General features: G+C 49.9%; 1 protein-coding gene across 1 annotated transcript in view; it reads left to right on the top strand.

Moving 5' to 3' along the window:
* Positions 1 to 4,902, top strand: part of TBC1D22A (TBC1 domain family member 22A) — a 414,384-nt gene extending 409,482 nt beyond the window's left edge. Inside the window, 1 exon segment of the mRNA XM_031656180.1 lies at positions 2,829 to 4,902. Within this exon segment, the coding sequence (XP_031512040.1) occupies positions 2,829 to 2,957 (129 nt within the window). The 3' untranslated portion in view covers positions 2,958 to 4,902.
* Positions 4,903 to 14,117: the final 9,215 nt, after the last annotated feature.

Raw genomic sequence — 14,117 nt, 5'->3', positions numbered from 1 at the left:
CTAATAAATGTGCCGTGTTTCCCAGACAGGAGACAGCTTGGCCTAGCGCATAAATAAGACAAGCCTTTTTCAAAAAGAAATCTGTATTTGAGGACATGTTTGGCTATGTTCTTCGCCTTCCGTAAAGGTCACCCAGATAGATTTTTCCTTCTTTAGCATTGCAGGCTGCGAAGAACTGGGCATTTCTATTCTCCCTCCATCCAGTGAACCTGGGGGACTAAATTAGATTCTGAAATTGAGTGTTCAGTAGAGTCGGTGAGTTACCATAATGGGAGGGTACTGCTTCTCACCTTGCAAGGAGCGAGGTCATGATAATATGAAGCGAAGTGGATTAAAAATAAAACCAAAGGTATTTATTTATGACCTGCTCAGAATTGGATTGGCGTCCGTATAAGTTGCATCTAATGGTGAAAGACAGCAGATTGCTGTTGATATGTCCCTGGGGACTTTTAGCCGGTGAAATTTGCTCCCTGAATTCAATTTAAAGGCCCACTGAAAGTATCCAAAATGCAAAAGGAAATGGAATTGAGGAAGTGGGGGTGGAAGCCCAGCAACTGCGAAATAGCAATTAGAGGACAGTCCTGGTGTGTAACCCTCCTGATGTGGGAACGGAGAGGGGACGGTCCTCGTGTGTAACCCTCCTGATTCAGGGCTGGAGAGAGGACAATCCTGGTGTGTAACCCTCCTGATGCGGGAACGGAGACGGGATGGTCCTGGTATGTAACCCTCCTGATGTGGGAATGGAGAGAGGACAGTCCTGGTGTGTAACCCTCCTGATTCGGGAATGGAGAGTGTGGCTCCGGGATGGTCAAGGGGCCTGCCTCAGTGAGGGTGGGGCTAGTGACATGCAGACCACAGCCTCCGGCACAGCCAGGATGTAAGCCTGGGTCATCTTCCAGGCTTGGTGCCTGCACAGCTCAGCTCAGCTTATCCTGGCTGTGCCCATGTAGAGAGCTTGCCATCCTTATCTCCAGATGAAGAAGAGTGTGGCTTGGAGAGCCAGGCCCCCTGCCCAAGACCTCCTGGACAAGGAGACAGGATGTGAACTGCAGAGCCCAGCTACCCCCCCATTCCCCTCCATGCCAGCCTTGCTGGACTGTGTTTTCTCGAGGCAGGTGACATGGGCATCCTGAGCCTGTGGCCCTCCCTGTCCCTTGTCACCTGCTAGGATCTGGGGAAGGGCAGTTCCAGCACCCTCCAGCACCCTCAGGGCTCCTCAGCCGCCTTCCTGACTTCCAGGATCTGGCTTCCGTTTGGGGTGGGAGGTAGGAGAAGCCGGGGAGCCTGCAGGTGGCCCCCGGGGGCAAATTATCAAGGACCAGAGCCTGCAGGGCCATCCGAGAAGTGTAGACCCCTCCCTCAGGGAATCTGCCCAGCTTCATGCGGAGCCTGAGCTTGGGCTGGCCCTGACCCGATGGTCCCGTTTCTCTTCTGAGAACCCCCACACCAGGAGGCTGTCCTGGCCACTCAGCCCTCTCTGATCCCTACTTCTGCCAAGCCCCCTGTGTGTTGGGGTCCCCCGAGACCTGCCCTGTCCTTGGTGGGCCGCCAGCTGCTGTGGATGTGGGCGTGGTCATGTGGGAGGCAGGGCTGTCAGGCGGTGATCGTGGAGGGGGTTCCCCAAGGACCTGTGCTTTTCCTTCCCCGTCCTGGCCTCAGTGGACATAGGTCAGTCTCCATCTCCCAGTGTCCGCAGGCTTCCAGATGAGCTCTGGAGACAGTGCCCCGTGTGTCTTTTGGGGGTGGGACTCAGTGCCCCCATAGCCCACCTGAGCTGAGACACGGCCCAGCTGCAGGCCAGAGGAGCCCGCCCAGCACTCCCAGTGCGCGAAATGCACCTGCCCAGTGTGCCTGGTGAGCCCAGTGAACCTGCCCAGTGAGCCTCATAGGCCCAGTGTGCCTACCCAGCACTCCCAGTGAGGCCAGTGTGCCCACCCAGTGAGCCTGGTGTGCCCACCCAGTGAGCCCAGTGCTCCTGCCCAGTGAGTCCGGTGTGCCCGCCCAGCATGCCCAGTGAACCCAGTGTGTGCCCACCCAGTGCTGGCTGTGCTGCTGGCTGTGTGAGTGTTTTCCCAGTCTGTCCAGCAGCCCTGACAGGCTGGCAATGGTGGCCCCATTTTGCAGAGGAGGAAGCTGGGCCTCAGGGTGGAGTCATCGTCCCAGGGCCCCAGGTTGGACCTGGACCTGAAGCTGGGTTTGGTGGAGTCCCGCACCTCCGCCCACTGGTGCGAGGCAGGCATGGAGGAGGGGCGGGGTGGGGCTTTGCTGTGTTCCTGGGCTCCCGGGGTGGGCCTGAGCTGGCTCCATTCCGTGGTCCCCACATGTGTGGGCTTCACCTGCTGACTGTGCTGCTGCCCAGAGGGGTCTCCTGATGCACAGAAGTCTGTGCTTAGTGACAGTTCCAGGGGTGCTGCGGTACTTCCTGGGCTGATACAGGCTTTAGGGGAGTGGGAAGCCTCTGGGCGGAGACTGCAAAGCTGCAACAGGGCCCCGAGAGCTGGGTCTCCCCGTGAGGGGCAGGAGATTCAGTTAAGTGAAGCGCTGGGCAGCCCCTGCCACGACTTCTCAGATGTCAGACCTGGAGCTGCGCAGTGGGCCTCCCGCCTGGCTGCTGGGATGGGGCGGGGGCTGTGGGACGAGGCCTGGGGCCCTGCTGGGCTTGAGCAGGGAGCAGCTGCCGGCTGGGCGAGTTTTCCTGGGTCACCCGCCCTCCACTGTGGGTCACCTCCTCTCACCTGGCCTTGTCTCTTTCTCTCCAGTTTTCTGGGGTCACCCGCCCTCCACTGTGGGTCACCTCCTCTCACCTGGCCTTGTCTCTTTCTCCCCAGGAGCTGCTGCTTTTTCTCCAGAACCTGCCCACCGCCCAGTGGGATGACGAGGACATCAGCCTGTTGCTGGCCGAGGCCTACCGCCTCAAGTTTGCCTTCGCCGACGCCCCTAATCACTATAAGAAGTGAGGCTGGGCCCACCTGCAGCTGGCCACACTGCCCCAGGCGCGCGCCCCACCTGCCCGGCCGCTGGTAGGCCCCTGTGAGCTGGTCCTGGGCTGCCAGAAGGCCTTGCAAGGTGGCCACACCCTCCAGGGGAGCTGGCGAGGACGGGCCCCAGGCTTGGTCTAGGGCGGACAAGGACAGGGACAGCCTCTGTTTTCTGGGATACCAAAGAGAGCCAGGGGAGGGCCCCGGCTTCGGCGGCCAGAGGCAGGTCAGGGGTCCCCTCGCCCTTTCCCTGCAGTGTCCTTGCCAAATGACTGCCTCCTGTAGCCCCCAGTCCGGGGCAGCCTCGGAGGCCAACCCTCTCGGGAGGCCCGCTGTCTCCAGGGCCGGAACAAGGCAGTGGCCATCTCATACCTACTCTGAAATGCAAAACTGCTATTCTGTTGAGTGAAAGAATAAAATATAGACAAAATCTAGACCGAGACGTTGCACTGCCCCGGGGTCTCTGTGCTGTGAGATCCCCTCGCAGCCATATTTCACCGCTGCTGGCCCTTTCCCTCCGTGTGTTTTCCTGCTTGCTTGGTTTACATGTGGCTGGGAAGCTGAAGGCTGGAGTCCGACCCGCGAACCCGCCAAGTGCCTGGGAGGCCGTGGGACCAAAGGCTGGGAGCAAAGGGAGGCCTCGCCATCGCCTTACTTTCCACCTTGAACCTCTTTTACAAGAGAAAACCCCCCACCTCCCTGAGGTCCAGGGCCAAGTGGCCCCACCATGCAGGTAGGGGCTGGCCTCAGACAGAGCCCCTGGAGACCCACCCAGGCTGTTGGGCCATGTTGGGCTGGCAGACGGGGTAGGGGGTCGCGGCTCCGTCATCAAAGCCCTGAACCGCAGTGCTCTTCTCACCACAGCCTGGAAGTGGAATGAGCTTTTGGAGGCTCCCCAGGCTTGCTGTCCTTGTCCAGATCTGCCAGGGGTGGGGGAGGTGTGACTGGTTCCCACTGTGGACCGGTTCCCGCTGTATACCGGTTCTGCCCTGGACCGGTTCTGCCCTGGACTGGTTCCGCTATGGACTGGTTCCTTGGGGCTCTAAGTGTGGAAGGGCGCAGACCCGGCCCCTGCCCAGCGCTCTGCTAGGGCTGTGTCTGTGGCTCCAGTGGCCTTGGGACTGGCTTCCCAGTATTCCCTGTGTGTCACAGGCCGCATGGCCCCTGGAATGTGGGCAGGGCCACAGCCACAGCCTCTCTGATCCCAGGACAGGCTCATGTCCTCAGCGACCCACTGGCGACCGACTTCTCAGCCTCTCTGTCCCTCAGGAGCAGCCGTGTCCTCTCCCAGGCCCTGGGACACTGCTGGAGACTGTGGGACATACAGGCATAAGTGATGTGTGTGTTTCTGCTTCTGTTTTAAAAATCCAGGGTCATTACACACAGCATGGAAATTAGCACAAAATGCTGTGCAAACGTCAGATGCTCCCAGACCAGCAAAGGGATGGGCTTGCTTCAGATCAGATGTGGGCACGCCTTACGCCTGCCTTGCCTGTCCACACCCCAGGGTCAGGGGTTCCTCAGACCAGCCATGCCTCCTCCTCCTGCCGCCTCCTTTTCTAGATGGGGAGGGGATTCCGTCACAAGAAGAGCCACCCCCATGGCCGTGTACAGGAAGCCCCGGGTCACTTTGCCGAGATCAGCCCTGGGAGAATCCCCTTCTCTAGCTCGGATCATGCCGTGTGGCCAGAAGGTTGCGGACACAACTCACCTGCTTCTTGAGGTGGTTTATGTTTTGAATAGGATGCTCCATGGAGTTCAGCCCTGTGTGCGTTTCATCTCCACATACATGTAAACGCCAAGACTGAATGCGAGGGGTGTTGGCCACGGGCCTAGAGTCTGAGCAGATCCATCTGGAATGTTCGGGGTGTGCTGTCTGGATGTGACGTGCTAAAAACACGGAATAAAGATCAGTGAGAAAGCCGCGGCCTTGGCCTGTGATTCGAGGACTTGCCCATCGAGGACGGGGCACCCTGGGCCAGCCCTGCCAAGAGTCTGAGCTCAGGGCCATTGCAGCGCACCAGGTGGTGCCATTACAACACACCAGTGTGGGCACAGCAGCACCTGTGGTCTCGCTGCCACCCACAGGACCTCTTGGGGAGATGGGGTTACAGCTGCACAGGTGGTGCAGGGATGCCACTTGCCCGGGCGGGGCAAGACTCAGGCACCGGTCTGATCCCCGAAGCCCAGCTCTGCACTGGCTTGAACATGGGAGTGTGGGGTCCAGGCTGGCCCCTGCCAGGCTCCTGCACAAGGGACTTCCCCTTGGGCCACATCTGTCAAGCACCTGCCATGAAAAGGGCTGTTCCAAGGGAGGCACCAGGGTCTGGGGTCTACCCCCTCTCTCCTGGGATACGCTTGCCTCGCCCCCACCACACACTGAAACGCCCTCCTTGCCCTTCAAAGGGCCTCAGTTTCTCAGGGCAGCTTTGCAGGTGCGCCACACCCCTCTGAGTACCCCCGTCTGTGTCCCCACCCTCGGGCACCCCACACCCCCCTGGGTGCTCCACCCTCAGGACCCTCCCTTGGCAGCACTTGGCTTTCCACTGCCTTGTGCTGCCCACTGCCTGGGTGTGGGGTGCGCTCCCGTCCCCACGGGTGGGCTGGTGGCTCCACAAAGTGGGAGCAGTGCCTTCCCCTCTCTCCGTGGCAACCCAGTGCGGAGCTGAGCCAGGCGTGGCTGCCTTCCTGGGCCCGGTGGCCCGGCACGTGGGCTGACCTCACTGATGCCTGACTGGTCTGCAGGGTTGTGGGCTGCAGGACGGAGACTGGCTGTCCCCAGCAACCACCAGACGTTCAGCTCCTGACTCCAGGTCCCAGCCCCGCAGCTGCCATTTGCCTTCCCGGTTCCCCGGAGCTCGCAGCTCAGCAGTTGGCTCCTTGGGCCCAGCTTGGGGTCTTCACAGCCTATGCTCACTCTGCTCCTGCAGGTAGCCCGGGCCCAGCGGCCCTGAGATCAGTCCCTGACCTGTGGTGGCTGCTGTCCCGTGCACCTCACGCTGCCCGGTCCCAGGGACAGGCTCGGCCTGCTGGCACCACTGCTGTGCCCTTGGCAAGGTCCCGGGGACAGGCTCAGCCTGCTGGCACCACTGCTGTGCCCTTGGCAAGGTCAGGCACGTTGGGGAGTGTTGGGGTCCTGGGGAGTCAGAGAGGGGAAGTCTGTGGTTTGTGCTTTTGGAAGAACTAGCAGGTGGGACGCTTCTGTGCATTGTCACTGATGAATGGAAACGGGAGGAATCCCATCTGTGTTTGAGCAGACCTGCTCCACTGAGGACATGGGGACAGGCTGCAGAATGACAGGTGCCATCCCAAGCTGCAGCACACCAGCCTCCCTGCCGTCCTCCAGAGCTGGAGGCTGCTTGTCTGCCCTGCGACCCCAGTGATCTGCCCTCAGGGCCGCAGTCCTGTGGAGTTCGCCAGAGACTCAGACCCCTGGGGGTGTGGGCCTCCCCGGCCCCTGCCCACTGTTCCTCTCCTCTCTCAGCTCCAGCCCCTTCGCTTCCCTCTGGTGCTGCACTTAGTCCTGCGGGGCTGCGGGCTGCTTGGGCTGGGCCCCACTCAGCTGTGAGGCCTTTCCACACCCACCCTGCCGCTCCTTGGCATGGAGGGTCCTCAGCACAGGATGGCCTCCACCCAGGAGCGCACACGGCCACTTACGTGGTCCTGTGTGAGCCACCCAGCTGGAGTCCATTTTGTTGACAAGATGAGGATGGTTATTCTTACTGTTTTATTTCTTGAGACAGGGTCTTGCTCTGTGGCCCAGGCTGGAGTGCAGTGGCATGATCTCAGCTCACTGCAACCTCTGCCTCCTGGGTGCAAGTGATTCTCATGCCTCAGCCTCCTGAACAGCTGGGATTACAGGTGCCCACCATGACACCCGGCTAATTTTTTTGGTATTTTTAGTAGAGATGGGGTTTCACCATGTTGGTCAGGCTGGTCTCGAACTCCTGACCTCAAATGATCTGCCTGCCTCGGCCTCCCAAAGTGCTGGGATTATAGGTGTGAGCCATCATGCCTGACCTGATTATTCTTTTAGGAAAAAAAATTATATTCAACTTCCAGATAAGTGGATGTAAATATAAAAATCACCCCCAAATACTCAAAAACGCATGGCTATTTTTGTTATTGGCAATGGTAAAAGGCTTTCTGAGCATGATGCCAGGGGCAAAAACAAGATAGAAAAAGACTAATAATATATATCTGTAGTACATGCTACCAAAGCAAATGGCAGGGACCACTAAGACCCAGCCACTGTCACCAAAGACAAATGTGAACGACACGCCGGTTCACCTAGGCAAGGCAGATTCAGATTCCTCAGCACGTGGAGATCCTGGAAATCGATAAAAATGGGCACAGCACAGAAAATGGGCAGTTCACAAAAGTGGTGCAAGTGACCGATAAGAAGTTCACATCACCAATAGTCACAGAAATGAAACAACATTCACCAGCCGTCTGCCTGCACCAGGGCTGGCTGCGTGACCTTGGGCTGTGGCTATGATCATCTGTTACGTAGCAGGAGAAAACGAATACCCTCTCTCTTTTAGTCTGTATTTTTTTCTGAATATTTTGCAATGATTTTTCGTTGTTGCTGTTTTTACATTTAAGCTGTGAAGGGGCAGACACAACACAAACCTAGGTCTCGGAGAATCATCCCAAAGCAGACACCCCATGTGATATGGTTTGGGTGTGTCCCCACCCAGTTCTCATCTTGAATTGTAGCTCCTGTAATTCCCATGTATGGTGGAAGGGACCTGGTGGGAGATAATTGAATCACGGGGGTGGTTTCCCCCATACTGTTCTCATGGTAGGGAATCAGTCTCACGAGATCTGATGGTTTTATAAGGGGAAACCCCTTTTGCTTGACTCTCATTCTCTCCTGTCGCCATCCATGTAAGACAAGACGTTATGCCTCCTTGCCTTCCACCGTGATGGTAAGACCTCCCCAGCCACGTGGAACGGTAAGTCTATTAAACCTCTCTTCTTTATAAATTACCCAGTCTCAGGTATGTCTTTATTACCAGCGTGAGAATGGACTCATGACACCAGGTAACCACAACCCTGGTCAAGAAATAGAACATGGCCCACCTTGGAGCTCCCTGTGTGCTCCCCTTTCCCAAGCATGACATGCCGCTGACTTCCAAACCATCCTTTAGTTCTGCTTATTTGTACACTTTTATTATATGAATGGAAGTAGACAATATATACTCTTTTGTGAACAACTCTTCTTGCTCAACTTTCTGGTTTTTTGTTTTTGTTTTTGTTTTTGTTTGAGACGGACTCTCGCTCTGTCGCCCAGGCTGGAGTGCAGTGGCTCGATCCCGGCTCACTGCAAGCTCCGCCTCCCGGGTTCACGCCATTCTCCTGCCTCAGCCTCCTGAGTAGCTGGGACCACAGGTGCCTGCCACCACGCCCAAATAATTTTTTGTATTTTTAGTAGAGACGGGGTTTCACCGTGTTAGCCAGGATGGTCTCGATCTCCTGACCTCGTGATCCGCCCTCCTCGGCCTCCCAAAGTGCTGGGATGACAGGCGTGAGCCACCGCGCCCGGCTTCCACTTTCTGTTTGTGGGAATATCTGTGTGGTATTAAGTGTGGTTTCTTCTTTTCCATTGCTGTAAAGTTTTCCATCACATGAATAGATTGCAATTTGTCCCTTCTACTCCTCATGGACATTTGGATTGTGTCCAGTTTGAGACCATTATAAGCAATGCCCCTCTGAATATCTGCGTGCCTCTCGGTGGACATGTGCCCCAGTTCTGTGCTTTTCTCTCCCCTACAAGCAGGATTGCAGAGTCATAGGGCGTGCATCCTTCCCTCCAATAGATTGTGACAAATGATTTTCCAAAGCACCTTCTCCAGCTTACATTTCCACTGGCTGGCGATGGTTCTCGTTCCTCCCCCACACTGGGTGTGGTCGGTCCTAGCCCTTCTTACGGGTATGTCTGCATCTCTGGGTAATCTGTCCTTCCCTGCTGCTCACAGAGCTGCATACCTGGCCTCTCTCAAAACTCCCATTGTGGTGGAGCATCTGTTTCCTTCCTGCTGCAGCCAAAAGAGACATAAAGAGACTAACCTGGGATTTCGTGTGATGCTATGATCATAAGCATTTTCTCATATCATTACAATTCTTCAAAAATGTGATTTTAATGACTGCATAATATGCAGTTGCATGGATTAACATAATTTATTCCTTTATTATACATCAAGTTGCTGCTATGTTTTTCCTCTAGCAAATGGTGCTGTGATAAATGTCTACATTTCTGGGTACTTTTTCCATAATAGATTTTTAGTAGTGGGATTCTTCAGTCATTATTGCCGAATACAGGAGTCAACAAAATCGCTGAAGCCCTCCCCACCCCACAGTGGTTTGCAACAGAGGCTGCAGGTCTGCACATCTGGTTTCCTTTGGAATATCTTAGAAAATGTAAGTTTGATAAATTATTTAGAAATTTAAAGATAACATTGGGAATGGAGTGTGTAACTTCCAGGAGAGGGGAAAAAGAAGAAACAAAGTTAAGGAGCAAGAAAAGACGTAGGAAAAAAAGCAAAGAAAAAGCATGGTAAATACGAAGCATTAATTACCAGGGCCCAAGCAAGTTCAGATATGATCATGATAAATAATTTATAGTCACCTATTCAAAAGGAGATACATTATACTTTTAAAAACTCCATAAAAGCCAACAACATACCATTGATGAGAGATACACCAAGACTAAAAATTTTGTTTGAAATGGAAGGATGGAAAAAATATGGGGGAAATATTACCCACCTCCCCAGATGTGGCTGGAATATCTGTATTCCCCCAAATCACATTTGAAAAGGATTAACAAGGACAAAGAGGGTGTTTCATGTGATCAAAAGTGCTTCACTCAGTCATGGACCTGTATAAATATAACAACATAACCTAACCTCAGCATAAACAAGGCAAAAATGGATACAATGATGAGGAAATACTGACCTATCCACAAGTATAATGGGAAATTATAACTCATCTGCAGAAAATGATGGACCAATGAGAAAAAGGTTTAAAAAGAAGACAAAATAATATAGAAACAAAAATTATTGGAGTAGAAAATAAACACAAATAATGGAAACGACTGTGAAAAACAAAAGTTTACTTTTAGAAAAGACTAATAATGGAGACTTGAGAGTAAGCATCTTTGCCTGTTCTGCAGTTGGTGTATCTCCAGCATTCAGAAACAGGACCTGTCTATAGTAGGAGCCGAATAATGTTTGTTGAATGACAAATAGATGAACTCCTAAGGATTAAAATCCAACTGTAATAATGAAGGGAGGTGAAACTGCAGATGCTGGAGATATTTTAAATATTATAAGCATCAGGAGAACCAAAATCAAGCCACAGAGTGGGGGAAAATAATTGCAAAAGACATACTTGATAAAGAACTGCCATTTAAAATTTAAAAAGAACTCTTAAAACTCAATAAAAAACGGCCCAATCTTAAAATGGGCAAAATATCTGGACACCTCACCCAAGAAGATACACAGATAGCAAATAAACATACAAAAATATGCTTAGCATATTGCAAAATACACTCAACAATGAAATACCACTACACACGGGATGGCCAAAATCTGATATAAGCAGGAGAGGCAGAGCAAGGTGGCAGAATAGAAATCTCCACCAATCAATCGTCTCCTCACACAAGGATGCCAAGTTAACAACTGTCTACACTGAAAAAACACCTTTGTAAGAGTCAAAAATCAGACACACCCTAGACCAGAAGAGAATCCACTGCCTTGAAGGAAAGGACCCAATCCTGTCAACATTCATCACTTGCTAACTGAAGAGCCCTTGGGCCCTGAATAACCAGCAGTGATACCCAGGTACTGTATCCAGGGCCTTAGTGAGCCTCTGAGACTTGCTGGCTTTAGGTACCAACACTGCCACAGGGAGTTAAAGCATCAGGTGGGCTCTTTGAGTCCCCAATTCTAGGACTTGACTCTTGGAGCTGAAAAAGTGTTTGATAAAATTCAACATTTTTTCATATTCAAAACCTGCCAAAAAAAAAAAAATGGATATGGAAGGAATATACCTCAACATAATAAAAGCCATATACTACAGACCCACAGCAAGTATCATACTGAATGGGGAACAACTGAAAGCCTTTCCTCTAAGATCTGGAACATGACAAGGATGCCCACTGTCACCACTGTTATTCAACATAGTATACTGAAGTCCTAGCTAGAGCAGTCAGATAAGAGAAATATATAAAGAATATCCAAATTGGAAAGGAAGCAGTCAAATTTTCCTTATTTGTTGATGATATGATCTCATATTTGGAAAAACCTAAAGACTTCACAAGGAAACTGTTAGAACTGGTAAACAAATTCAGTACAGTTGCAAGATACAAATCATCATACAAAAATAAATAGCATTTCTATATGCCAACAGCAAACAATGTGAAAAAAAATTTAAAAAGTAATCTAATTTATCATGGCCATGCAAAATTAAATACCTAGGAGTGAACTTAACCAAATAAGTGAAAAATCTGTATAATGAAAACTCTAAAACGCTGATGAAGGAAATTGAAGAGGACACCAATAAACGAAAAAATATTCCATGTTCATGGATTGGAAGAATAAAGATTGGTAAAATGTCCATATTACCCAAAGCAGTCTACAGATTCAATACAATCCCTACCAAAATACCAAAGACATTCTCCACAGAAATAGAAAAAACAATCCTAAAATTTATATGGAATCACAAAGACCCAGAATAGCTAAAGCTAGCCTAAGTGAAAACAACAGAACAGGAGGAATCACATTACCTGACTTCAAATTATACTGCAGAGCTATAGTAACCAAAACAGCAGGGCACTGACATAAAAACAGACACATAGACCAATGGAACAGAACAGAGAACCCAGAAACAAATCCACACACCTACAGTGAAATCATTTTTGACCAAGGTGCCAAAAATGGACACTGGGGAAAAGATAGTCTCTTCAATACATGGTGCTGGGAAAACTGGATCTCCATATACAAAAGAATGAAACTAGACCTGTATCTCTTGCCATATACAAAAATAAAAAATGAAAATAAGTCTTAAATCTAAGACCTCAAACTATGAAACTACTACAGGAAAACATTGGGGAACATCTCCAGGACATTGGTCTGGGCAAAGATTTCTTGAATACTACCCCAAAAGCACAGACAACCAAAGCAAACATGGACAAACGAGATCACGTTAGTTAAAAAGCTTCTGCACAGCAAACGACCAATAAAGTGAAGAAACGATTCACAGAATGGGAGAAAATATTTGCAAACTACTCCTCTGACAAGGGATTAATAACCAGAATGTATAAGGAGCTCAAACAACTGTACAGGAAAAAAATAATGATCTGATCAAAAATGGGAAAAGATTTGAATATACATTTCTCAAAAGAAGCCATACAAATGTCAAACAGGCTTATGAAAAGGTGCTTAACATCACTGATCATCAGAGAAATGCAAATCAAACTATTAATACAATGAGATATCATCTTATCCCAGTTAAAATGGCTTATATCCAAGGGACAGGCAATAACAAATGCTGGTAAGGATGTGGAGAAAAGGGAACTCTTGTACACTGTTGGTAGGAATATAATTTACTACAGTCACTATGGAGAACAGCTTGGAAGTTCCTCAAAAAACTAAAAATTGAGCTACCATATGATCCAGCAATCCTACTGATATATATATATCATATATATTTATATCATATATATCATATATATTTATATATCATATGTATCATATATATCATATATATTTATATATGTATATCATATGTGTATATATATCATAAGATATATATATACCCCCAAAAGAAGGGAAATCAGTATATGGAAGAGATATCTGCACTCCTATGTTTATTGCAGCACTGTTTACAATAGCCAAGATTTGGAAGCAGTCTTAAGTGTCTGCCCATCAACAGATGAATGGATAAAGGAAAAATGGTACATATACACAATGAAGTACTATTCAGCCATAAAAAAGCATGATATCCCATCATTTGCAACAACATGGATGGAACTGGAGGTCATTATGTTAAGTGAAATAATCCTGGAACGGAAAGACAAACATCGCATGTTCTTACTTTTTTTGTGGGATCTAAAGATCAAAACAGTTGAACCAGTGGACATACAGAACAGATGGATGATCACCAGAGGCTGGAAATGGTAGTGGAGGGTTGCATGGAGAGGTGGGGATGGTTAATAGGTATAAAAAAATAGGAAGAATGAACACGACCTAGTATTTGATAGCACAACATGGTGACTATAGTCAATAATAACAATTGTATATTTTAAAATAATGTAATTGGATTGTTTGTAACTCAAAGGATAAATGCTTGAGGGGTGGACACCCATTCTCCATGATGTGCTTAGTTCACATGGCATGCCTGTATCAAAACATCTTATGTACCACATAAATATATACACGTATGTACCCACAATTTTTTTTTAAGTTGCAAAATTTAAAAAAATAAAATGGCCAAAATCCAAAACACTGACTACACCAACTACTGATGAGGATGTGGAGCAACAGGAACTCTCACGCATTTGCTGGTGGGAATGCAAAATGGTGCAGCCACTTTGGAAGACAGTGTGGCCGTTTCTTCTAAAGCTAATTGTAGTCTTACCATATAATCCAGCAGTCATGCTTCTAGATATTTACCCCATTGAGTCGAAAATGTTCAAACACAAAAAACTACAAATGAATGTTTTCTTATGATTGTCCGAACCTGGAAGCAACAAAAATGTCTTTCAATAAGTGAATAAACAAACTACGATATGCCCATGCAATGGGATATTGTTTAGTGATAACAAAGAAATGATCTATGAAGCCATGAAAAGACAGGAAGGAGGCCGGGCGTGGTGGCTCAAGCCTGTAATCCCAGCACTTTGGGAGGCCGAGATGGGCAGATCACAAGGTCAGGAGATCGAGACCATCCTGGCTAACCTGGTGAAACCCCGTCTCTACTAAAAAATACAAAACACTAGCCGGGCGAGGTGGCGGGCGCCTGTAGTCCCAGCTACTTGGGAGGCTGAGGCAGGAGAATGGCGTGAACCCGGGAGGCGGAGCTTGCAGTGAGCTGAGATCCGGCCACTGCACTCCAACCTGGGCGACAGAGCGAGAC

This window comes from Papio anubis, chromosome 16 (genome assembly GCF_008728515.1).
Source record: "Papio anubis isolate 15944 chromosome 16, Panubis1.0, whole genome shotgun sequence".
Taxonomy (NCBI): domain Eukaryota; kingdom Metazoa; phylum Chordata; class Mammalia; order Primates; family Cercopithecidae; genus Papio; species Papio anubis.
Note: the sequence above shows the minus strand (reverse complement) of the source record. Positions and strands in the feature narration are given on the sequence as shown.